Source organism: Plecotus auritus, assembly GCF_963455305.1.
Source record: "Plecotus auritus genome assembly, chromosome: 8".
In the NCBI taxonomy this organism is placed as follows: domain Eukaryota; kingdom Metazoa; phylum Chordata; class Mammalia; order Chiroptera; family Vespertilionidae; genus Plecotus; species Plecotus auritus.
In genome coordinates, this window is record NC_137782.1 from 76,126,606 (window position 1) to 76,154,194 (window position 27,589).

The 27,589-nt window shown below is 40.1% G+C and overlaps 1 protein-coding gene across 1 annotated transcript in view; it reads left to right on the forward strand.

Annotated features, from left to right (window-relative positions):
• The window catches only part of SPTLC3 (serine palmitoyltransferase long chain base subunit 3), a 144,914-nt gene extending 122,769 nt beyond the window's left edge, over positions 1 to 22,145 (forward strand). The window contains exons 10-12 of the mRNA XM_080684793.1: positions 8,751 to 8,886; positions 17,134 to 17,263; positions 18,334 to 22,145. Coding sequence (XP_080540919.1) covers positions 8,751 to 8,886; positions 17,134 to 17,263; positions 18,334 to 18,447 — 380 coding nt within the window. The 3' untranslated portion in view covers positions 18,448 to 22,145. The remainder of the gene's footprint in view (positions 1 to 8,750; positions 8,887 to 17,133; positions 17,264 to 18,333) is intronic.
• The last annotated feature ends 5,444 nt before the right edge of the window (positions 22,146 to 27,589 follow it).

Below are 27,589 nucleotides of genomic sequence, written 5' to 3' on the forward strand. Positions count from 1 at the left end.
TCCAAACATTCTAGGTAAGTAAGTTAGTGACACCCAACCCACCACCTCCAAAATTACCTGTACAAAATGTTAACCCATAACCTCTAGGTCTTTGCTCTAAACTCCCAGAGCATATCTTCCATGGGTCATTCAATTCTCTACCTTTCTTTATAATTACATGATTTTTTTCTAGTCTGTAGACTAGACTATATACAGTATACGCTCCTTGAAAATAGTAGATACCTTTGCCTTTTAATCCACCATTGATCACAACAGTTGCTTAATAGCATACTCCCCAAAATCTTGGGAAACAGATAGAGCAGCTATTGTGATCATCCCCATTTAACAGATTAGTAAATTGAGGCTCAGAGATAATGAGTGGCTTGTTCATCTTCATAGAAAAAAGAAAAAAATCAGTTGGAACTTGATGCACAGATCTGTTGACGGAGAGCAAAATACTGAGACTAAATTGTTCTCTAGTGTCTTCAATTAAGATCAGCCTTATTATCTTTGTAGACTCAAAAACCCACAATATAATTTGTGACTTGGAGCGGTGGTTCTTCACTGGGATGCACACTGCAGTCACCCAGAGAGTTTTTCTGAAAAATAGTAATTTAATATTATTCAATGAAATAATAGTATCATTTTTGGAGCAGAATCTCTACAGAGAGGGCCTAACTGTGTGTATTCGAGAAAAAATAAACCCGAAAGACTCTGTGTGTCCTCCTGCTTAAGAATCGCTGATTTATAAGGTTCCCGGAAAGACCCTAGCCTTCCAAATTACCCCATTCAGTGTGTAAAAATTGCACAATTAGTGACTTTTTAAGATACTGCTCTCTATTTAATGCAAGCCAACATTAAATCATTATTCTTCCTGTAAGTATACATGAAGTACTTACATGTGAAAAGCCTGTTAACTTCATCTGTATCTGTCTCATGGCTCTTGTTCTCAAGTGTGAATCATCTGATACCTGCCCTGTCTACTAGTAACTAGTGGGTCATTTTCTTTGTAAACAGTCTCGGAAGTTTTTCATCTTCTACGCCACCTTGGCAGCTGGCCGGGCTCCTGTGCATAGTGAGTGCTTTTCATTTGTGAAATGTATGAACCCATGAATCATGGAATTCACACCTCATCAGGAATGAGTTTACCAGCTTCTTCCCAAAGAGCAGGCTTTGATAGACTCAGAGGCACAGCCAGTTTCCAGGTCAGCTGGGTAACGCATTAATGATCTTCCAGCCTCAGTTTTCTTATCTGTTGTGGGGGCCCAAAAACACACTGCTTGGTTCATAAAAGGTGCACAAGAGATGTCCATTTTACCCCTCTTTGTGGATTAACCCCTGATGGTACAGGTCAGTGGTCGGCAAACTGCGGCTCGCGAGCCACATGCGGCTCTTTGGCCCCTTGACTGTGGCTCTTCCACAAAATACCACGGCCTGGGCAAGTCTATTTTGAAAAAGTGGCGTTAGAAGAAGTTTAAGTTTAAAAACGTTGGCTCTCAAAAGAAATTTCAATCGTTGTACTGTTGATATTTGGCTCTGTTGACTAATGAGTTTGCTGACCATTGGTATAGGTAAGCAGTGGGTGGGTGGGGAGTTGGCGGTGGCAGTGTCTTCACAGGGCCCTTGAAATCAGGCCATGCAGACAGCCACTGCCCTTGATGTCCGGCCTGCCTGCTCCTGCATGCATTCCACAGGGTAGGACTGAGCGGCTTGGAGAGTCCTTGGAACATGTGTATGTGACTATAAAACCTGCCATAACCTTGGAATCCGGACATCAAAAGGGAGCGCTCCAGTGCCTGATAAAAAAAAAAAAAAAAAAAAAAAAAGTGCGTTCCTCTCAGCAAACCACTCCAAATGCTGTTTTCTCCATCCTACTGCGAAGCTTGTCACTGCTAATGTGATTCTTATGATTCTTGCCGCTCTGTAGCCTCTTGATCTTTACTGAGATCTCTCTGCCCCTGAGTGTGTTGGAAACAAAATGTCCCGTCTGGTGTCCAGAGCTTAAAATAATAGACGCTGGGTTCCTGCTGCCACGTTGAAACTTTACTCCAAGGTCTCTCGCAAACTCCCCTCCGCCTCCTGCCCCCTCTCCATGTGGGGAGAAGCAAGGCTGACCGGGCAGACAAAGAAGGGGGAAGAGGCAGGGAGATCAGGCATTCTTTGAACACTGCAGGCATTCTCTGATATCAATTTGGATTTTTGGTGAGACATGTTTTATGGAAAGATTCTTCCCATCCCTGAAGAAAAGGACCACATTTTCCAAGCAATGCTGCTGAGGTGTGTGCTTGAGGCCATTGGGCCAGTGGTGGTATGCGAAGTAATGTAAGGGGAGCGAGCAGTGTGTATTTTCTGCATGTGCATTTTGAAGCTTGGAAAATAATACAGTAAGTCACCCCGTGGCATCTGGGCATATTCATGTTTCCTCTGTTCAAAAATCAGCTTGCAAAGTCTGCAGAAAATAGAGAGAGGCACTGGTGTTGGCTCACGAGCTCCGCAAATCCGCCTCTTTCGCTTAGTCTCACAGGGGGAAATGCCTGTCTCTTCTTTTTTGCATGCTGATGGTTCAACTGAAAGGAAATTTTCCTCCTTTAGCTTTTGACAGGTTTTTCTGGGAGTCGCCACTGTCCGCAATTCCTTCTGGCCCTCTGGAGACTGAGTTGTCTCAAACATATTTTTGGAAAGGCCACAGACGATTGTTTTTATTAGGGGACTGCGGGGCTTTGTAGTGGGATGCTTTGTGTTTTATTTGTTTTCCTTCCCCTGCCCCAGCTGTTTTTGTTTTAACAGCATTGGAGGGAAGGTTAAGGTATTTGTGGCCTCTGTTAACCTAGCCCATCTCTCAAGTCGACAGAGCTAGAAATCTGAATGGATGGAACGGCAACATACAGGTCATCTGCCAGGATGGGTTCATCCCTGATTTCATCCACTCTCATGAGAGGGGTGAGGTTGACACTGGGGTCGACCTCAAGTTGAGTGAGCACTTTGGAGCAGATAGCTGTCAGAGAAGCAGGTCACCTCCATGATATGTCCTATCTGAGAACCCAAGCACTCAGTAACTTCTGGGATGTCATCGTGCCAAATGAGAAATTATGACATAAGCCCATCTTTTACTTTCCATGTTCAACCAAGGACCGTGACTCAGACAGGACACAATCGGGCACCTAAAACTGCCCTGCATCATCATTGGAGTCTCCTTGGCTGTAACTTGTAAAAACCAAAACTCATGCCTAGTTTCATCCCAAAAGAACCTCATTTATATGGTGTGTGGTGCAGGCTGGGCATTGGATTTTGCCAAGCTCTCCAGATGATTCTGAGGTGGCACCCAAGCTGCTGAGAACCACTGCCCTGTGAAAAGGAAGGGAATAATGGCCTTTCAGGCACCTACCATATGCCAGGAACAATAGTAAGCACTTTTCCTGCATTAACCCCTTTATTTCTCTCAATGTTCCTGGGAGATAAGCTTATTTATCTCTATGTTACAGGTAAAACTGAGATTTTAAGGCCTTAGGTTGTCCAGGTACAGTTTGATTCTTAGACCATTTAATTTTAAAGCCTATCTTTTTCCACTCAACAGCCTCTTCAGAGAACACAGAATAAAGCAAAATAAAACACTTGGATAAACTCTCAAGAACCCTACATAAGAGATCAGCTCATTCACTTACTTATCTGCTCAGGGACCTTCCCTGTCTTCTACGGAATAGGTGGAAGAAGGATCAGAAATGAGTGATGGATTTTGCATATTGATAAGGGAATGTGGCTGCAAAGGCCAGTCTCCATGTCATCCTGGCATGGCTGTCCCTGTAGGAAAGCCCAAGTGCTAAGCATTCCTTCTACTTTTACAAAGCACTCTTCCAGCAAGGATCTCAAAGCACGATGTAATTAATAAAATCACCCACATCCTGTCTAGATGAGTAGCGTTTTATATGCACAAATTCCTCTCTGCCCCCAGGCCCTCCAGGAGTAGGAGAATGTTTCCAATTTTAAAGAGTTAGCAATAGAGTAATTGAAAGGAGCTGTATCTTGGCCAACTCAAAAGACCTCAAAGGCATTTATAGTGACCTAGATGAGAAAACATGGTGACCACAAAGTGTGTCATAATGGCTTGTAATCCATGCTGTGCTAAATGGTTCAAAGATAGGAGACAGGGCAAGAATAAAACATTCAGTTCTTAAGAATCAACTACCCCTGGGATTGATATTCTGATCTGTTTGGTCAACTCTCCAAAGGATCTAGAAGCAGTAAAGTGATGACATTAGCTGATGATTCAGTTACTTGGGTTAAGCAAGGCAGAGGGGACAGACAGGGCCAATTAAGTAGCTGGGCAGCCCAATGATAGATGAATCATTATGGGCAAGTGCAAAGATAATGCCATTGGGAAAAGCAATTTAAGTCATTCATGCACTTCCAAGCCAGGAAATCCTTCTAGTCTTTGAGGGGGATCATTTAAGAGTCATCAGACCCAGCCTGATGAAGTCATCTATTCATTGTGCAACTAACGATCAACAAAAGACCTGAATGCACCAGGGGACAGGCCATATGGAATACATTTGGGTGGCTGGGATGTATATCTGTGCCTTCATTTCAATCACCTTCTCTAAAACACGTCTTACTCCATCCCTCTTTTCTTTTTCTTTCCTGTCCACAATCTCCCCCTGCTTTTTATGTTCTAATATACAAAGTGGATGTATGGATGAATTTTTTTTTAATATAAAGACAAATATTCTCATTTCTAATTTCTTCACATAGGTTTCTCTCTGTACACATAAATAGTTTCCAAGGGATTCTCAGCATGTCACAAGTTTTTAAGTACCAAGGAGATTATGTCTATAAAATTTATACAAATTTTTCTCTACCTCTCTTAAGCCCTTGCTTGAATTAAAAGTTTCAAATCTGGAACTTTGGGAAAGAAAGCTTATCATTTGGGCGGGGGGGGGGGGTGGGGGGGGGACGGGAAGAGAAGGTGAGTGGGAAAATAGAAACATATTAAAGTAAATCATATTTGCAACTACCTGTTTTTTAAAAACCAAAGTCTCAATCAGGAACTTGAAAGTAAAGGTTATCAAATATGGCCATGTTGATAAAGCCAATGAACACTATTTTATCTCTTGATTTATCTTCTCCCTCTTCAATGGCTATTTATCTAACTTTTAAGTTCATCCTTCTCTTCCCAACCATTAAATGTTGGGTTTTTCAATCTCTGTACTTTTTTTAGATGATCTACCAGAGTTTCAGCCTTATCATGCCTTGTCCTCAACCACTCTTTTCTACAAACTGTAGGACCATTGCACCTGTTCTGTTTCCTGTGCCTAAAATGCTCTCCTATGTTTGGTGTTTTGTTGTTTGTTGTTTGTTTGTTTGTTTGTTTGTTTGTTTTTTGACAGGTTAACATTTGTTCATCCTTCAGCTCTAAGCTCACTTATTATGTATTGGCTTCCTCAGACTTGGTACAATCTAACACGGGTTCCCATAATACCAGATAGCATTCTTTGCAGGACTCATCAGAGTTGTAATTTTACATCAATTTATAATGATTTGATTGTGTGTCTCCCACTAGATTATAAGCTCTTCCCTCTTCCTATTTCTTTTTTCCTGTTTCTACTGACTAACTTTTCCCTGCCCACTTCTCTTCTTCATGGTTTACCATAGTTTTTACTTTTCAATGGCTTCTTCTGTCTTATAGATTCTGATAAGCTTTTTTCTCTCTGTCTCTCAATATCTAGTCTTACTACCAATTGTTGGTTCCCTCTAAATTTTTCACATTCACACTTTACTGAGTAAGAGGATTTTATTGGTATAATTGATATTTGTTATCTCTATGGAAAAGTTCCTGTGATAGACCAATTCATGGGTCCTTGCCCAATATCCAAATGTACTGCCCTTGGATCAAGGATGTCTTGCATCCAGTAGCCATGGCCAGCATGATGGGGGGCTAAGAGATCAGCTTTCCTGAGGAAGTACAATAAGCCAGATGCTTTTTTTTTAATCACAACATGCTTACTAAGAGCTGGCAGACTTGGGAAGGGATCTTCTTTGAGAACTGGGAGTGGGTGAAAGATAATAACAAAAAACAAGAAGGGGCAATTGGCATATTCAACATCATTCATCATTGCACTCAATTAAATCTCCATTACTCAACATATATTGTTAACTCACTTAAAATGTCACACAGGTCAAGTAGATGTGGGTCTGATGAGTAAAGAAAAATTTTGAAAAGCAAATCTGATGTATTTGGGGAATGATACAGCCTAGTTTAAAAATGTCATATGTTTGGCCGAAACCAGTTTGGCTCAGTGGTAGAGCGTCAGCCTGCGGACTGAAGGGTCCCAGGTTTGATTCCGGTCAAGGGCATGTACCTTGGTTGCGGGCATGTCCCCAGTAGGGGGTGTGCAGGAGGCAGCTGATTGATGTTTCTCTCTCATCGATGTTTCTAACTCTCTAACCCTCTCCCTTCCTCTCTGTAAAAAATCAATAAAATATATATTTTTAAAAAATGTTATATGTTTGGATAAAGAAAATGCCATTTGGGGCACTGTCTACTTTTGGTTCACCCTGACTTTTCAGGATTAGCCCTTCAGATCCCTGATCCAAAGTGAAGGGGGTCTGCCAGCCCTTCTCTGTGGTAGGGTCCAGACTTGATATCCTACCTCATCCCTCACAACATGAACCTGTCTAGAGCTTCAACCTTTCAACTGCCTCTACTGAAAAAAATGATAGAACAATGATCCTAACAGCTGGCAGAGATAAATTTTATTGAGCTTCAGGAAAAGAGATAGCTACCATTCATTATCTAGCTAGACATTATTCATTGCTGCTCTTGGGGAGAGTACCATAATACAGGGGTTAACAACACAGAATCCAGGACCTAATTACCTGGGTTTAAATTATGATGCTGCTGCCTACTAACTGTATGAACTTGGGTAAGTTACTTGGTTTCCTCATGTATAACATGAGATTATAACATCTATATCAACAGAGTGTTTAAATGACTAAATAAATTATTAAATATCAAGTGCTTATAACAGTAGAGATAATACATATTTGTGAGCTACAATTACTCTTGTTGTTGATATTATTATTGTCCTTTAGAGGTAACCTCATCCAATTAGTGGCCACCTATATTTCTCAGGACACATTTGGTTATAGGTGTTAGAAATTCAGCTTAAAGTAACTTAAGTAAGAAAAAGAAATGTATTGGTTCACACAACAGGGCCAGTCCAGGGAATGGACTCACTTAGGCATGAATAAACCCAAGAGTTTCGATGATGCTACCAGGCCTCTTACAGACTTGTGTCTTAGCTTTCTTCTGGGTCAGCATCATTTTCAAGCAGGTTTCCTCCATACGGTGACAGATGTAGCTTGAGACTGACCTAATTCTTACACTTCTTCTTTGGTAGATCTGAAAGACTCTGATAGGCCCAGGTTGTGTTTCCATCATGAACCAATAATCAGGAAAATGAAGTATTCCTATTGGCCAGGGCTTGATCACATGCTACACTTGTAGCAAATGGAAAGGCAGGGTGAACTCTACCTGAATATCATGGTCCCCTGGAGGAAGGATGCTAAGCAGATGTCCACTGCTTAACCCATTGCCAAGGCACAATCTAGGGCCATCTCTCTAAGGAGGAACTAGAGGACATGTTTACCAAATATTTTACCCATTTTACATCTGGAGAACTACAGACAACCAGGAGTGATGTTCACAATATTGAATAACTGGTAGAGCAACAGCTCTGATCAGTTTGAATGGACAGCTGAATGGAGGTCAGCAGTAGCAGCACATTCCTGCTGAATAGCAACCTTGCATCAAATGTGAACATTGGACTGATTTCTGGGGGGAGTTGAATACTCAGTCCTTTTCAACCTTCCTATTGAAGATTTACTGACTAGTTGTGATTGGTTTACTGACTTTCCTGATTAGAGGCAGGACTGGAGTAGACAAACGTCTTCAGAACTCCTTCTGCTCTTTAATTCCATGGTTGTCTCATGTGTGTAACCTCCCCACTGGACACATGCTAAGGACAGAGGATAAACTTTAGAGCAAAAGCACTAATAACCTGGAAATGGACACATGTACCTTGGCTTGACCTTCTGTTTGGAGTTAACACTGTCATTTTTTTCTGCTTGGGAAAAGCAGAGGTCTCCCTCTTCCCTTCCCTCTATTACTCTACCACCATCAAATACCTCACAAAATAGTCCTGGTTTCAGCTGGACCTGTCTTGTCCAGGAAAGTGCTACCCCTTCAAACTCAGGTTGGGTGACATGTTCTTTAATTAGAGACTTAGATGAGGGGCAATTTAATGGATCAGCTCAGCTTGGCTTAAAAGCCTCTACCAACAATTAGTGTGATAATACGTGCGTGTGTGTGTGTGTGTGTGTGTGTGTGTGTGTGTGTGTGTGTGTGTGTGAGAGAGAGAGAGAGAGAGAGAGAGAGAGAGAGACTTCTTATGTCACTCCTTTTCTTAAGTTAATGTTTTTAAAGCAGTTACTGCAGAGTTCATACACAATGGGGCCACCCCACCCCACTGTGATCCTACAGCCTAGCCTACTGGAAGCACCATTGCCCCTATATCCTGTCTTCCAGGCTCAGGGCAGTTCTCAGGCATTAGTGCCCACACCTACTTACCAGGAGATATGTTCCCACCTTATTCCACCTCCTCCCAACTAATGCTGCAGGCCTGCAGAAAGACTTAGGAATGCTTGCCAAGCCCATCTGACCTTTGTTTCCCTCTTCCTGGTGGTAATTGATGGATTTCATGCCTGTCTCCTTTCAGGGTTAAAGAGAGTACGGCAACTTGCAAAAAACACAAGATACTTCAGACAGAGACTGAACGAAATGGGATTCATTATCTATGGCAATGAGGAATCTCCCGTGGTCCCCCTGCTCCTTTACATGCCTGGTAAAGTAGCGTGAGTATCCGACAGACTCTCAGAGTAATGTATAAGCCCCAAGGTGATCTGACTAAGATGGTGCTTTTGACACTGAAGCTCTAGCAATGTAGGCTAGGCCTTGATCATGCACTTTTGACAGGTGACGAGTTCAGAATTCACTTGTGGATCTGCTCAGAAGCCACATGGCCCATCAGCAGGGTCTTTTCACAATTGCTAAGGTCCACCATTTCCACACTTTGTGAATTTAGGGGAATCACCTACCCTTCCTAAGGCTCCACAGTAAATCAAGGATGATCCTGAGCCTCCTCCTGCCCTAAGATCTTTGTCAAAGAGAAATTCTGAAGACTCTTTCTCCTAATATTTAAAAACAACATTACCAGGTTCTGTGCTTTCTCCCATTGAACACTTGTGGCCATCCTCAGAAGAAGGCAGCCTTGCTTTAAGTGTGGGGAAACTGAGGCGGAGAGCAGGTAAACAGCTTGCTCAGTGTCATACTTGTCAAGCAGTAGTAAAAACAAGAGGCCAATCCAAACCTAGGCTTGCTCCAAAGCTCATGCTCTTTTTTTTTTTAAAATAAATCTTTATTCAGATTATTACAATTATTTCTCCTTTTTCCCCCCATAGCTCCCCTCCACCCAGTTCCCACCCCACCTTCTGCCCTTACCTCCCCCCCACTGTCCTCATCCATAGATGTATGACTTTTGTCCAGTCACTTCATGAACCCCCCCATACCCCTTTCCCCCTGAGAATTATCAGTCCACTCCCTTTCTATGCCCCTGATTCTATTATATTCACCAGATTATTCTGTTCCTCAGGTTTTTAATTCACTTGATTTTTAGGTTCACTTGTTGATAGATATGTATTTGGTGTTCATAATTTTTCTCTTTACTTTTTTCTTCTTCCTCTTCTTTAAGAATACCTTTCAGCATTTCATATAATACTGGTTTGGTGGTGATGAACTCCTTCAGCTTTTTCTTATCTGTGAAGCTCTTTATCTGCCCTTCAATTCTGAATGATAGCTTTGCTGGGTAGAGTAATCTTGGTTGTAGGTTCTTGCTATTCATCACATTGAAAATTTCTTGCCACTCTCGTCTGGCCTGCATAGTTTCTGTTGAGAAATCAGCTGACAGTCGTATGGGTGCTCCCTTGTAGGTAATTAACTGTTTTTCTCTTGCTGCTTTTAAGATTCTCTCTTTGTTTTTTGCTCTTGGCATTTTAATTATGATGTGTCTTGGTGTGGTCCTCTTTGGATTCCTTTTGTTTGGGGTTCTGTGTGCTTCCTGGACTTGTAAGTCTATTTCTTTCACCAGGTGGGGGAAGTTTTCGGTCATTATTTCTTCAAATAGGTTTTCAGTATCTTGCTCTCTCTCTTCTTCTGGCACCCCCATAATTCTGATGTTGGTACACTTGAAGTTGTCCCAGAGTCTTCTTACACTATCTTCAACTTTTTGGATTTTTTTTTTTTGCTTTTTGCTTTTTCGGTTGAGTGTTTTTTGCTTCTTTGTATTTCAATTCTTTGACTTGATTTTTGTGTTCCTCTTGTCTGTTTTTGGGTCTCTGTATAATATTTTTTATTTCAGTCAGTGTATGTTTAATTTCTAGTTGGTCCTTTTTCATATCTTCGAGGGTCTCGTTATATTTATCAGCCTTTTCTAGGATACTCTTAAAAAGCCTTATAACCGTAGTTTTGAATTCTATATCCAGTCATTTGTTTTCCTCCATTTCTTTCGTTTGTGATCTGATTCTTTGACACCGCATTTTCACTGCTTCCCTGAGTTGGTAAGGTAGATTTGTGTGCTAGGTTTCCAATATGGCCCAGTGGGTCTGCCTCCCCAGTTAACCTGAGGTGGACACTCTTGGTGCACCCCTTTGTGGACTGTGTGTACAGCCTTGTTGTAATTAAGTCTTGATTGTTGTTGGTATCACTGGGAAGAATTGACCTCCGGGCCAGTTGGCTGTAAGGATCAGCTGTGTCTATGCTGGCAGAAGTTCAGTGCTGGAGACAGCCTTATAGGATTAGACTTGCCAAATTGCAATAGCCTCTGTGCTCAGCTTGGATGGGGTGGAGTCTCAGTCTTGGCTTCCTGTCAGCCTTACCCTTGCGCGCACGAGCGCGCCTTCAGACCTCCGCCTTCCCTGGCTCCTGAGTCTCCGCCCGAGAGTCCAGACTCCCCCCACAAGAGCGTGGGTCCCCAGGGGCTCGCCCGGAACTGGGGTTCAGTGCAGTCAGAACTGGGGTTCAGTGCGATCGGGGGCTTCCTTCCCCCTTCCGCCAGAGAAAGTCAGCCAGGCTCTCAGCCACCCTTCCTCTCTGCGCACACAAATACCCTTTGCCGTACCTCCAATTCTCTGTGAGCTTTTCTTTTTCCTTCTAGTTGTAGAATTTTCACTCAGCCAGCTTTCCTGTGGTTCTGGATGGTGTCCGTTCTGTCTTTTAGTTGTAGTTTTGAAATTGTTGTGTGAGGCAGCAGTTTAGGTGCTTACCTATGCCGCCATCTTGGTTTCTCTCCAAAGCTCATGCTCTTAACACCAAATTTTAATGCCTCTCTTATGAGCTTATTTGGAGTTGTTTTCCATTGATCCCTTGTGATGGGTAGGGATGAGTTAATAGATTGATTCTTCAGAGTATGCTTTTGTGTCATTTTACCACAGTAAAATCCCAAGCAGTTAAAACATATGTGTGATTTGTTTAGTGTGCCACAGATTTGCCATCACTCAGTCTTTTGTTCACAGATCTGGGTCAGGATTGCATTGCCTGGAGGGGCAAGAAGACAGTGTGCCACGGAAAGGTCACACAGAATACTGCTCTGTGCTAATGGCAGGGAGGGGTGACAATGGTGATTCAAAGTAGCAGATAATTCAAAGCCCTTTACCCTCTGATTTTAGAAGGCACAAAAGAAAACCTACCTTTATTCAGAGTAGTTGGGGAAATGGTGATTTCTGGAAAAAAGACTTTATATTGAGTTCATGTCAATCTAATATTTTATCATTAACACAAATGAAGACACCAAATATCAACTTACTTTATTTTTGAGAGTGTGATGTGCACAACACCGGCAGGTGGCAGTAGGGGGTGTGCTGGATAGTTCCGACTTTGATGATTAAAGCCATAATTAAAATCTCAACAGGTTGGGAAATGGATCAATCCAATGAGAAGAGTCCATGAAAGGTAAAAGCAAATGCGTTTAAATTCAAGAATCAACTCTACAATAACAGAAAGAGAGTGTCTGCTCTTTTATGTGCCAGGAGTCCTGACTGGACATAGTAAATGTGGAATTAAAAATAGAACTAAGAGGAAGCTTCATGTAAAAGTTATGCTTTATGGTATAGTGAGATATTTGGAATAAAAAAATTTTTTGACTCTGCCTCTTCCTAACTGGGAAAATCTTGGACAAGTTACCCAACCTTCTGAAGCCCCAGCTTTTTCATTTCTGAAATGAGATATAATAGTACCTATTTCATAAGGCCATTGTGAAGGTTAAACAAGATGAGGTCTGTCGGCATTTGGCATTGCCTCTTATCTAGAAGTTACTCAGTGTTAACTATTATTATTAACTAGTAGCCCTGTGCACAAATCCATGTGCCAGTAGCTCTCTGCCACCCTCCTGTAGCTCTCTGCCTGCTGCCCTGCCCTCCTGTAGCTCCCCCCCATCCCTCCCCCCGCCCCATAGCTTGCTGCCCTGCCCCCTCCTGTAGCTCTCTGCAGCCCGCTTGTAGTTCCACTGCCCACCCTCCTGCAGATCCGTGATCCAGTCATTCCGAGGTCAGTCATTGCGCTTCAGGGTGTAATGGATAATTAGCATATTCCTCTCTTATTATATAGGATAGTATTAATAATATGTATAAAGCACTCAATATAGTGTTTAGTGTACTGTAAGCACTCAGTCCATGGTAACCATTATTATTACTATTACTACTTCTAATTCTGCTACAATGATGATTATTACTAGTTTTAACTGAATGCAAGATTGAGTTACCATGGTTGCATGTCTCTCCAAAATAATTATTGCAATCTTTAGTTACATTAATAAAAATAGAACTTCTGGGGAAAATAGTAGGTAAAGATACTGTGATACTCTGCATCAGTTATGCTATCTTAAACACTGGAGGATATGTCAAACTCTCTAGTGTCTTCCAACTTAAGATGGTTTTTAATGAGGAGCTAATGTTGCTAAATGCCAATTATGTGCTCCTAAGGCTCTTAGACCCAGTGGTCATCCATTGAGGGGAGGACACTTAGCCCTGGTTTACAAATGAGGACACCAAGACTCACAAAAGTCAACTGCTTTCTAAGGGCCACTCGGGTTGTAGGTAGTAGAGCATAGAATTCAAAGCCGGTTCCATTGGCCTCCTACACCAGAGCTCTTTTTGGCACATAGCACAGCCTCTCAAGCTTTAGTCCACAGGGGAAAAAGCACATCTCACTAAAGCAATGCGGGGTATAAGTTCAACCCTCTTTAATGTCATCTTTGGAGAATCCAAAGGCATCAATCATTACAATGGAAACAGAAACTCAACTTGTTTGGGTTGTCTAAGGAAACTTAGAACAGGTTAGTTACAAAAGGTCATATCATCTATTGTTAGCAGGAATTGCTAGCAAGAACTTGCCCTGCTGCCTGGCCTGATTTCTATCTCTGCTATTTCTTCAATCAAAAGTTTATATGTAGATTATGAGACAGAAGTTAATTGTATGGTATAAGCCAGTGTATTATCATTTCTTTCATTGGCTCATTTTAAAATCTTTGATTTCATTTAAAAACTGAAGAATGAAAATATAATCTCCAGCCAAGAGGAACGTTTTTTTTGTTCTATATATTTTTTTTATTTCTTTATTGATTAAGGTATTACATATGTGTTTTTATTCTCCCATTACCCCTCACCTCCCATTCATGCCCCCACCCCCCTGTTGTCTGTGTCCATTGATTAGGCTTATTATGCATGCATATAAGTCCTTTGGTTGATCTATTCCCCTTACCCCCACTGTCCCCTACCTTCCCTGAGGTTTGACATTCTGATTGATGTTTCTCTGTCTCTGGATCTATTTTTGTTCATCAGTTTATGTTGTTCATTATATTCCACAATTGAGTGAGATCATGTGATATGTATCTTTCTCTGCCTGGCTTATTTCACTTAGCATCTCCATCTCCATCCATGTTGTTGCAAATGGTAAGAACTCCTTCTTTTTTACCACAGCATAGTATTCCATTGTGTAGATGTACCACAGTTTTTTAATCCATTCATCTGCTGATGGGCACTTAGGCTGTTTCCAAATCTTAGCTATGGTGAATTGTGCTGCTATGAACATAGGGGTGCATATATCCTTTCTGATTGGTGTTTCTAGTTTCTTGGAATATATTTCTAGCAGTGGGATCACTGGGTCAAATGGGAGTTCCATTTTTAGTTTTTTTGAGGAAACTCCATACTGTTCTCCACAGTGGCTGCACCAGTCTGCATTCCCACCAGCAGTGCACAAGGGTTCTTTTTTCTCCGCATCCTCGCCAGCACTTGTCATTTGTTGACTTGTTGATAATAGCCATTCTGACAGGTGTGAGATGGTACCGCATTGTTGTTTGATTTGCATCTCTCTGATGATTAGTGACTTTGAGTAGGTTTTCATATGTCTCTTGACCTTCCTTCTGTCTTCTTTTGAAAAGTGTCTATTTAGATCAGTTGCCCATTTTTTTGATTGGGTTGTTTATCTTCTTTTTGTTAAGCTGCATGAGTTCCCTGTAAATGTTGGAGATTAAACCCTTATCGTTGATATCATTGGCAAATATGTTCTCCCATGCAGTGGGCTTTCTTGTTGTTTTATTGGTGGTTTCCTTTGCTGTGCAAAAGCTTTTTATTTTGATGTAGTCCCATTTGATTATTCTCTTTAGTTTCCATTGCCCTAGGAGCAGTATCAGGGAAGAAATTGCTTTGGCATATGTCAGAGATTTTTCTGCCTATGGATTCCTCAAGTATTTTTATGGTTTTTCATTGTATGTTTAAGTCCTTGATCCATTTTGAGTTTATTTTTGTGTATGGTGTAAGTTGGTGGTCTAGTTTCATTTTTTTTGCATGTATCTGTCCAATTTTCCCAACACCATTTATTGAAGAAACTGTCTTGACTCCATTGTATGTTCATGCCTCCTTTGTCAAATATTAATTGAGCATAGTGATTTGGGTCGATTTCTGGGCCAAGAGGAACTTTTCAAAAGAGCCCACTTGCAACTCTACCACTGGAATCTTCTAAGAAGTTCAATAGACTGTGATTGCACTTATAAAACATGCACTTAAGTAATCAAGAATCTATAGTATTTACTATTTGGTACAGGGCTTACATTTTCCTTTTATGGCACTTGTCACACAGGTGGAAGATGATGGGACACAAGCTGCCTTGATGCTGCAGGCAACACATGCTAATGTTTATTATTATTATTATTATTATTATTATTATTATTATTACATAATTTTGTTTCTTTAAGCCTGCGCCAGCTCTGATTTCCTTTGGGGAGTACAAACCCAGAGGCTCATTATAGAAAATGTTCAGGGCAATTATATGCATTGCCTGAAAGAGGTGGAGTTTAGAAGTGTAAGTTTTAAGCTCAAAAGTGCTCCAGGGAGGCCTCGGATTAACCTTAATGAATCAACAGTCATAGAGTTTGCTTTATATTCTTCGGCAAAATTTGCTTCCTCTGGTACAAAGAGAAACTCAGACAGTGAAAATGCTCCTTTGGGAGTTTCGACAACTGGCCTGAGATCATGGGTCAGGTGGTTTGTACTCCAGCAATAAAAGCACTTGACTTGATTCTCAGACAATTACGAGCTCTCATCCTGTGTAGTTCCATGGGCAGCCTTCCATAGGGTGATCAAGAAGCAGAAAGAACAGCCTCTGTTTGCAAGTTTTCTCAGTTAGAAAGCTTCATCTCCTTGTAACCTTCCCAGGCCAAATCAAAGGGCGGATCTTGCCTTATCCCAGCCAGGGGGCCAGAGAGGTTGTGTGTCTGGTAGGTCTTATAATCTCCATTGCTTCGTTTGATAACGTTCATGAGGCAACCAAAAGGCAGACAGCCTAAGGGCGAGAGGAATGAATAAATGAGCAGGCTTGCTCTCAGCCTGGTTCAAAAATTCTTCCTGAGTTATGACTGGAAGGTTTCTGTGATGCTGTCACAGAATAAGACACAGCAACCTCTTAATGCTAAGAACAGAATGAGGCATTTACCTCACTCAGTAAGAGGGATAGTTTCACCTGGGGCATGTCTTTTTGTCTGACCTTGGCTCTGACACAAAAAATTTACAGACTATGACAGCCTTATATTCTAGAATTGTTACTGAAATTAGCTCTGGAAAAGAAAGAGAGGAGAAGCAGTAAAGGGGAAGGAATCATAAATTTAAGAAGTTTTGCCCTGTATCAGGAAGCTTTGCAGTTGTGAGACTATTGTCCTACAACCAGCCAGCCTCCCTGTGCATGTACAGTTCTTTCCCTGTCTCCCTCCCATCCCATTTCCCTTTTAACCAGTTAATTAATTTAGTCTCCCTGGACTCTTCATTCACACATAAAGAAATGAGGAGACCCTTGCTATTTCTTGGTTTAATTGAAAATAAAATATTTGGCTCTGGGGTGAGAATATGGCTTGGGGTTGGCTCCTGCAGACCTTCTGACTTTGGTCTTCAAATTACAGTCATTAAGTACAGGTTTCTTGAAATTTTCATACTATATCATTAGCATTATGTTTTTAAAACATATAGGTGTGCATTTAATATAGAGAGTGTCCCCAAAAATGCATACATACACTTTGAATAATTATAAAGGCAATGTTTATTAAAATACATTTTATTTTTCAAAATTGAGCTATCAGCTGTTACAGTTTGTATACATTTTTTGTTGGGGGGAACAACATCATGTATATTCTTTCTTTATGTAATTGCACTGTGTTAGCTGTTTGGTTTTTATTCCTAGAATCCTGAAGACAAAAGATTTAACATCTGTGTGTACTTGTTAAATCAAGGTCACGACCATCAGCATTTTCTGCTCAATGTCAGAGACTCAGTACTCAAGATTATTCAATGAGTGTGCCAGGATCCATAATATATACACTCTGGTGCTATCAAGTGACTGTCCCATTTCTTTGTGAATTGTGTTTGACAGATGCTTAATACCTTCAATCATCTTCTATTAATTGTTTGTTTTTTAAGAAAAAGTCAATTAGTCATATTCTCTCTTTTTTATACAGTATGATGTTGTCATCTCCCAGTAAACTTCCCTTTTTGTCTTTTCTTTAGGGCCTTTGCAAGGCACCTACTAAACAGAAAGATTGGGGTAGTGGTCGTTGGATTTCCAGCTACTCCCCTAGCAGAAGCCAGGGCACGGTTCTGTGTTTCAGCAGCACATACCCGAGAGATGTTAGACACGGTGAGTACAGCACAGGCCAAGGGATCTCCAGTACCAGTACCTTGGATTTTGAGCATATTCTTTTATTGAACCAGCTTAGGGTTCCTTGGGTTTCTCTTGGGAGATTTAGGAAAATAACACTAATAACGCTCACTGCTAAAAACAAGGGTATGCCAACACTGTCCACCAATGTGATCAACTCAGTATATAGAAAAGGAAATCAGTTTAGTGAAGACTTGAGTCAAGTCAGTGTTTTGGTTTTTATAGAAAAGACTGACTGTGTAGCCAAATGTGGTGCTATTTACTCTAATTCTAAATGCAAAAGCTAATCTAACATGCTTTTTCAGCATCATCTGCCTGCATCATGACATTTTTCATAGCCACCAAATTCATCATAATAACATATAACCCAACTAGGCAACATGTTGGAAAACTAATAACAAAGACAGCCATTTGCAGGAAGCGTTAATGACTTTAAAACCACATTTCATGGTCCTTTGATTTAAATCTTCATGTGGATGAATAATATCAGAGAACTAAGCCATCTCAGTCAGTTTGGAGTTGATGGAACATCTTATAATGTCAATGCAATTTAGCAAACTATTGAGTGTCTACTATGTGAAAAATCCTGAAATAAAAAGGCTGAGAGGAGACACTAAAAAATAAGCAACTAGTGATAATACTAGATAGAATCAGTTCATCTTGGAAAAGAAATTTAGGTGATTGCAGGAGCATGAAGGTGGAAACTTTATCTTTTTCTTCCACAAGTTTACCTATAAGTCATGAAACTTTAAAATAAAGAAAGCTAAAGGGTAGCATGGGTCAGATACTTTTATTCTTTTCTTCATACTACCAAAATAAGTGAAACATTCATCATGTGGAGTTAGACAAAGAATATGAAATAAAGTGAATTAGCACCTAACATTCCTCTAGGGATGCCTTATACACCATACCTTAATGACTTGGATTTTTCTTCTTTTCTTTAAAATCAAAGAAGCTGGGAAAATGAGAGTGTAGCTCTCTGTGAAGCACTGGAGAGCAGAGCCACTCGGAGGTTCAAAGATGACTAAAGGAAGGCGTTCTCTTTACAGGTGTTGGAAGCCCTAGATGAGATGGGTGATCTCCTGCACCTGAAATATTCCCGGAACAAGAAGTCAGCACGCCCTCAACTCTATGATGAAACAAGCTTTGAACTCGATGATTAAGTTTCCAGGTCCTGAATGGCACCTAAAGACTTTGCCAGAAAAATTCTCTCTTTGCCTCAAAAAGAATATAAGTGCATTTCTCTCCCTTTCTAAGGACAATTTGGTTTTTGAACCAGCTTAGTTGAACTGAGGGAGACGTTTTTGTGTTCGTAATGTCCCCATCTCAGGACTGTAGAAACAAAAATACGGTTTCAGATTTATGTTTCTCTTCTCCCAAGTAACCTGCTACACACACACACACACACACACACACACACACACACTTCTTATAATGTTTGTAATGGCAATAAGCCTGTATTTTAGCTGCTACTGTGCAGCCTCTTTAGTCCAGACCCTTTCAGGAATTCCAACCAAAGGAGAGGGTTTCGATTCTTAATTCCATAGATCTCACTGTGTGTTTACTTATTCCATCTCCGGATGGGCCAAGGTGGTGGTCAGTAGCGGACCTCCTTGTTCCCACGTGAAAGCACAAGCTAGAACTCATGTATCACAGGAAGTTCCAGGCAGGAAGGTAAAGAAATGTTGCTTCTACCATTTGCCACATTTGGATTTTTTCCAAGGACAAGTGTCAAAAGCCATAGTTAGTGTTTTGAGGGAGAGAGCAGAACTGGCCAGCAGCACCTAGAGATGTCTTTGAATGAAACTTTCCTTTTCCTCTTGCTGGTCTCCTACAGTTTTACAGCTGATCTTTTAAGGTTTGGAAAATTCAAGATGTGTGTTTCATAAGGAAGGGGGTAGACAGCAAGCACAAGACAATTTTAGGCCTAAACTAAAACCATGAAGTTAGAAGCGTTTGAACATTTTTGGTGCCATGTAGAGTGAATGTTTAGCATGTGTAGTCTCTATGACTTTAAGGGATGGGTTGACATTTTCCTATTGAATTTTGAGTAAATAGTAAGATTCCATTTTCTTGAGAGTTGACTCCCATGACTACGCTTGAAGAGTTGGTTTAAAAACATCTAAAACCAAATATTCAACTTTTTCAAGACTGACACACATACCCCCACATTTAGGCCTATTAACATTAAATAGTGCTGTCATCTGCCAAATGCACTTCAATTTGGTGCAAAGTGAACTTGTGCACTATTGGCAACTAACTGTAATTTACTTCAGCTCTCTCTCTCTCTCTCTCTCTCTCTCTCTCTCTCTCTCTTTCTCTCTCTTTCTCCCTCTCTCTCTCTCTCTCTCTCTCTCTCTCTCTCTCTCTCTCTCTCTCTCTCCTTCTCTCTCTGTGTGTGTCTCTGAACACAAACTCCTCTGGAATAGCACCCCTTCGCTAATTGGATCTAGTTGGTATGGAAAAAGCCAGTGGAAAACCTTATCTTTAACAAGCTCCCAGATGGTGCACAGATTTGGAAACTCTAAAGAGCAGTGGTGACCTTTTAGCAAAGCTTCTGTAATAGTTTGAATGAGTTACAGAACATTCCACTCCATCAAATGACACTATAAACAAATCACTTCAAGAGAGGTTTGACTTTGTGTGACACACATGGACCCAAGCTTTCATGCTGTGCACTGAGATAGAAACTCAACCCCAAGCACCAGTGTTGGATGGAGCAACATGACCTGATGTTCAAAACTTATTAAAGGAGAAAGGTGCTCTGCATGGAAAGTTTTAGGAAATTATAACCCCTAGTAGGTACAACAATTTAAAAGTGGATCATGAATGTTTTTAAGTAGTATAACATTCCTCGTGAACAATTTTTACGTACAATTAGGTTAGAAGGAGAGAAAGCAGGTTCTGAAATGCTGTTGCCCCATCTAATGACTGAATTTGATAACTAAATTTCAGTTCTTCTCCATGAGCCAGTAAAGCATTACTTGTGCAAGGAAAATATATGTTGAGTAAATGTACAGCAAAAAAAAAAAAGACAAATAGGTCTTTTCTTTTGAAAATGTGCATTTAAATGAAATTGATCCTAGTTAATTTTCCAAAATGCATAAATGTCCTCAGTCCTGTAAAAGAAACAGGAGACAAAGAGGGCGGCAGCATGTCTGGGCCTCTCTACGTATAGCAAGCAATAAACATCCCCTCCCATTCTGGGTGTCTGTGATCTACACACCCACCCTTTGAGTTTTAAGCCTCCAGAGGGGTGTCTCCTTGAGCAGGAATTACTCTCATAATTACTTTCATGGAGGCTCTTGAGTCAACTCATGATAGGAAACTAATTACTTAGCCAGTTGGCATGGGAGGCAAGGGGAGATTACTCTCTCTTCATCAAGATCCAAGAGTTCTGGGGCAATTTATTACTTTCTCGTGTACAAGATAAAAGGCCTATCTCTGTCAGAGTCTATGTTGAATATACACTTATAAGAGCAACTGTAAGCCAAGTGGAATGCTTCCCGAGCAGCACATTAGGAGGGATCCAGGTCCCACTGGTCTGGCAATATAAGAGTGTGCATATATATAATGAGGTTGGTTAAGAGGGTGATTGTGAATACTGAGAATTTTTCTTCTGCTGCTAGGTTAATAAGACCATGATTTTAATTCAATAGGGATTACTGAGTTTCCATAAGTATAGCAGAGCCAAAAATCTCTCTTCAGTTGATTCTGGGGGGAAAGAGAATTTCTAAAAGAACTATAATGTTATGTACCTCCAACCTTCCCATTTACACACACACATTTACTTTTCCCTTACAGAGCAAGTGAGAGTAGAGAGATGAAAATCTGATTCGTTGATAGATAGATGGAAGGTGTTGTCCTAAAAATGATCTTCAGGGAAGCAGATGATAAAGGATCCAGACTGATATTTGTAAGAAAGATTATTTGCATAATGAAATGACATGGACACATGTCTAATCTTAACATGGGATTTCAGTATCATGAATGTTTGGCTGGAATGCGTTTCAGCAAGTTTTGATCTGAGAACCACAGGCTTCAGAATTTACTTGAAAGCTTGATAAAATGCAGATCTTTGAGTCCCACACCAGCATTCTACTGAATTAGAATAGTGAGAGATAGTAATCTACATTGTCATCAGCCTTCCCAAGGGATTCTAATCCATGTCATAATTTGAGAATAATTATTGGAGCTTTTGTTTTGATAGACCAGTTGGCTCTAATAACGTAACAGAAGCTTTGTTCTGACTCTTTGTTTATAATTAAGAGTACTTATACTACTAAAGTAAAGTGAATTATTCCAACTTTTCCTACTCAATTGGATATTTTGCTCCTATTTTCCAGGTATCTTCATTTCCTACAACAAGGAATCTAATATTGAAGAATATTCACTTGAATATTCATTTGAATAAATTATTCCTTCTTGAATGCTTCTCTGTATCCTTTCCTACAAAATGTTCCTTTTCCTTCCATCACTTTGTTCCATTGAATGTGGTATCTTGTTTATTTTTCTTCTACCCCTTTAAAAAACCTTCAACCTTTGATTATTTATTTATTCCAACAACAGCTCTTGAATAGGGTGAGTCTTAACAGTTCTTCAAATATGCAATGCTCCTCTCTATTTTTTCTTCAGAGACAGCAAATATAAGTGGGTTGCTCTGACCTAAAGCTCTGATGATAAAACCTTAACTCTTAAATATATCTTTTATTTACAGCAATGATAACAATTGTATTTTGAGCTTATCTAGTGATTTCTTGGCAATTTTACTGGTCTCAGTAAGAACAACATATTTGAAGTCTGTTTTCTCAGGCCCTTTGCAGCTGTGTATTGTTTAGAAAATTAAAAGGCATCTGTATTTTAAATGTTTCTAAGCAATTTTTGTGGAATGTTGTCTTACAGTGTTGTGTGTGTGTGTGTGTGTGTGTGTGTTTCACTGAAACCTCTGAGGTGACCGACCAATTTCATTTCATTCTGTCTGTGAAATGTTAGTTTTTTTAATAAAAAAATCAAAATATCAAAATTGATGATATAAAAATAATTGGTGGTTTATGTTAATTTAGTGGGTTGTTCTAAAAAAACAGACTGAGGTAGAAATTTGCATTTAAGAATTTCATTGAGGAAAATTGGCAAGAGTGGCTGGTGCTAGCTTGCATTTTGTCACAAGAACCAATTGTACTCATCTCTTTCCAATTCTGTATTCAATGACATCACTTTTGTAGCTTAAAATTGGCCATGCTGCAAATATTTACACCATGGAAATTGGCAAACACTACTAATTAGGGATCTGAAGAGCCAGCTGTTAAACATTTACCAGCACACCACTGAGACCACATACAATGGGACAATATCTAGGTTGGAGAGAGTGAACAGGATTGGAAAAATAAGAAGTCAAATTGTGATGCTATAACAAAGGCCTTAGATAATTCCATGGGAGCTATGCAACTGACATGGTTGTTTAGAGTTATTGTGAAATTGCAAAATGAGAGAGCCAGGAGCTTTATGTGTGCCAGCCAACTGCTCTTCCCCACCATCAACTAGTAACAGGATGCAAGCTAGGTGTGGGGAAGGAAACCACACTGGGCAAGACTATTCAGCCGAAGGCAATTCTTGTAGAGGAATTCAGCTTTGAGCTCACAGCAGTCCAACTGTTTAAAAAATATTTCTAGTCTATCTACTTAAAAATAGTTTTTTAATGGAAAATTTTAAACGTACAGTAACATAGAGAATAGTATAATGAGCCAACATGCACCTATCACCAGCTTCAAATATTATAAATTCCTAGCCAGTTCTTTTTATCTACTTCCCCCACCCATTGCACTCCCATTTCCACCAAATAACTTGGAAGCAAGTAACAGATATAATAAGATTCCATCAGTAGATATTGCACTGAATCTACCTAAAAGGTAGAGATGTCTTAACTTGTTCCTTAATTGATTTTCACTTCATTACCAAATAAGTCTTTGGGATAACAAAGGCATCAAAAAGAGTCAAATGTTAATCTTTTCTTTCTCTCTCTTATACCCTGCATATAAATTTTATGGATCAAGACTAAGAATTCTTTCTAAAGTAGGTATGTAGTGTCTTTAAAAAATAACAAATAAATTATTTTTGGACACTTAATCTTGTGCCAGACACTGTACTAAGTACTCTGATACCCACTACCTTCTGGAGACTCTTGGAGCAATTAATAATGGACTCATGTTGGAAGGCAACAGTGTTGATGTTGTCATGGGATTAGCAGAGTATAAAGAGGACTTCCAAGGCTCTGACAGACTATTGCTTTTTTCTGAGAATGTCCTCTCTCTCCTTTATCAAAGCCAATTTCTTAGAAAAGTTATTTTAGCTAACTTCATACATTAGCAACGGTAATTCAAGCAGGAATAAGAGAACACGTGAAACCAGCTTACCCATTTTGAAACATTTGATGCCTGTGACAGGGTTTAAGGGAAAATGTGGGTGGGTGGGAAGAGATCAACCAAAGAATTTGTATGCATTCTCATTGCATCCCTTCAAATGAGAGGCTACAATCTGATGGTTGCCAGCCAACAGCTCTGAAAAGTTATCACAGATACAAATCAATAAAATATCCAACATCAGGAGGTCGGAGTAGAAGCAAGAGGGGATTTTTTTTTTTTTCCTGTGGCATGAAACAATGTTCCCTTTTATTCAGCCCAGATGCTAATTTTTATATCAAAAATATTGATTGAAGGAGCTAGTGATTTTGGCTCTGACCCAAGATTATTCAGGATCTTTCTTAATTAGGTTTGGGTCGGCTGCAAAGCCCACGGCCAGGGTTAGGTCTGGCTCCAGTCACCACTTCATCCCGGTCCAAGGAATAAGGCAAGGAAATCGCTGCTTCTTTGTTTCTCCAGCCCTTAAGTATTTTTTTCCCAGATTTGAAGCATGCATGGAGCAAATGTGTAAGGAAGACTGACAGAAGTGTAATGGCTTCACTGTGATGAGATCAATCCAGCCTCAACCTGGCTGATCCCCTGCATGAATCAGGCTCTGTGTGAAAAATGAATGGGTAGCAATGTGAAATCATGGAAAAAGATCTTGGCATCTTTTGAATGAAAATTTTCACCAGTCTGAGGCAGCCAATCAGTCTATGAATTTTTTAAAAGGGAAAAATAATCTCTCTTGCCAATAATACATGATTTCCCCATAATGTATCTATTTTGTAAATAATTGTAAAGTCATGCAAGTATTTTAATAATGTCCATACCAACTACATATACTTTATACCAGTCTTTGAAAAAAATCTCTGTACACATAAGGCATCAATAAGCTATAGTCACACAGTAGAGACACCTATGACAAAATAGGTTCTCTTTTATATATAAAACTAGAGGCCCAATGCATGAAATCCATGCAAGGGGCTTGGCCCCTGGCCACCCAGCAGCCGCCTCTGCCTCAGCCCCCCGTGGCTTTGTCCAGAAAGTCGTCCGGAAGGACGTCCAGTCTAATTAGCATATTATGCTTTTATTATTATAGATAGTGTCTTAACATTAAAAAATATAAGTTAGTTACCCTAAAACATTTTCAACTAAATATTTATGAAGAGTTTTTAACTAAAAAAAAAAAAAAAAACTTAGATAAAACTTCAAAATGTGTATTTCTAAGATATTTTATTAATAAGTCAACTCTGGAACAACCAAATATTAATGATTTCTATATAGGTAAGTCTGTAAGTCCTAGAGATAGTCATTATTACAGGCACATTATATTAAAAACTAAAATATTTTATTAAAGTGGGTTCATTTCTAACGAGGTTAACACTCCTTTAAAAATTAGGTTTTAACTGTGCATTTATTATTTATAATAGCCAAGTAGGGCAAAAACAAGCCAGCTATTCAAATTAATCATCATGGAGCTCTATTGTGAATAAGAATGAAAGATCAGGAATTACCAGATATTTGAGGAAAACCAGCAACACCAAAATGAGTGGCCAAGATTAAAAAATAGAAAAGCTTTCACCAACAGAAACAGATCATCATAGAAAAGAAAACTTCTTAAATATTCTAATTATTATTCTCATTGATCAACCTGATTGTATGAAGGTATGACATCTACAAAACAAGAACAAGTTGACATGAAAAGAAACCAGAGAGTTCATTAAATTTAAATACCTAATATTTAAATGTTTGATGAAAATAAATCAATATAAAGCAACAATTAAAAACATGACATAAAATTCAAGAGATATGAAAGATATAAGCAGGAGGATCATTATCCTATATAATAAAGAGGTAATATGCAAATTGACTGTCATGTCATCACAAGATGGTGACAGCCACAGCGGGGCAGGGCTGGCCGCTCCATGCGCCTGCCTCCGGAGTCCTTGGCAGGGCAGAGGTCCTCCTTCACACCCCCCACTGAGTGACACCTCACCCAGGCTCCTCCAACAAGCTGCCCATCCCTCTCTTCCTCCCTCCCCCGAAGCTGAAGCCTGACTATGGTGTCCAACAAATTGGAAGTTATAACTCATGTCATTGAGAGTATCCTCCATTCCTCAGCTGGGGCCAGATGCTCTGCACACCTGCCACCAGAGTCCCCTCAGCACCACCAAGGGACTGGGGTCCTCCTGCACCCCCCCACTGACTGAGGCTCAGGCAGCAGGGCTGGTCGAGGCATAGGCAAGCCGCTGATGGCAGCTGCCCAGCTGCCCAGGGCTGGCCTGAGGCACAGGCAAGCCTTGGATGGCAGCTGCCCAGCCGCCCAGGGCAGGCCCAAGGCTCAGGAAACCAGGGCCAGCCAAGGCTTGCACTGCTGGCAGTGGCAGCAGCAGAGGTGTGATGGGGGTGTCGACTTCCCCTGATCGCCTGAGTTGCCTCCCGCCCCTGAGGGCTCCCGGACTGTGAGAGGGGCCAGGCCGGGCTGAGAGATCCCCCCTCCAGTGCATGAATGTTCATGCACCAGGCCTCTAGTTCATCTAATGAAAATGTGAGGGGAAAAAAAGAATCAGAAAAAGTGAAGAAAGGGGGGAAAAAACAAATAAATAATAGAAGTATTATTTCCTTGAGGCTAAAACAGAACAGAAGGTGGAAATGATCCAGTAAGTGCTAATAAAAATAGATTTTCTTTAATTATTTTTCAATTACAGTTAACATTCAATATTGGTTTCAGGGGTACAGATTAGTGGTTAGAGATTTATATAACCTACTAAATGATCCCCCCATACGTCTAGTACCCATCTGACATCATACATAGTTCTTATAATATTATTGACTGTGCTGTATATATTCCCTGTGCTGTACTTTACTTCCCCATGACTATTTTGTAACTGCCTATTTGTACTTAATCCCTTCACCTAAAAATAGATTTTCCCCTAAATGCATCTTCCTGAAACTTTGTTACACCAAGGATAAAGAGAAGAACTAAAAAGTTCCCAGCTGGAAAAGAACAAAATAATCTCACCTACAAAGGTAAAAGTAACAAATTTTATTTCTTAATATTATAAACGTGTTCTCCATCAAATTCATTCCAATTTTCACACCCTTCAGCAGTGTATAAAAATATTCATTTCCCCAATCTGTGCCATTTTTATAATCTTTATCAATCTGATAGAAAAAGAAATGGGGTTTTTTAAAAAATCTTTATTGTTGAAAGTATTACATATGTCCCCCTTTTTTCTCCATTGACCCCTTCTAGCCTGCCCCCGCCCCCCACTCCAGGCCTTCACTGCACTATTATCTGTGTCCATGCGTTATGTATATATGCATACAAGTTCTTTGGTTGATCTCTTCCCACTCACCCACCCTCCCTCCTTCACTTTCCCTCTGAGATTTGACAGTCTGTTTCCTGCTTCTAGGTCTCTAGATCTACTTTGTTAATCAGATTATTTTATTCACTAGATTCCACAGATGAGTGAGATCATGTGATACTTGTCTTTCTCTGACTAGTTTATTTCACTTAGCATACTCCCAGGTCTCTCCATGTTGTCTCAAAGGGTAAGAGATTCTTCTTTTTTACCACTGCATAGTATTCCATGGTGTAATTGTACCAGAGCTTTCTTATCTACTGATGAGCACTAGGGCTGTTTCCAGATCTTAGCTATTGTAAATTATGCTGCTATGAACATAGGAGTGAATAAATCTTTCTGATTGGTGTTTCAGGTTTCTTAGGATATATTCCTAGAAGTGGGACCAAGAAAATATGTTTTAATTAATGTCTGCTTCCCATTTACTAGTGATGTATTTTTTTTTATGTGTTCATTGGCTGTTGTATTGGTCTTTTGCACATTTTTTGTTTGTATCCCCTGCCACTTCTTTTTCTATCATGAATGCCTCATGAGCATTACTG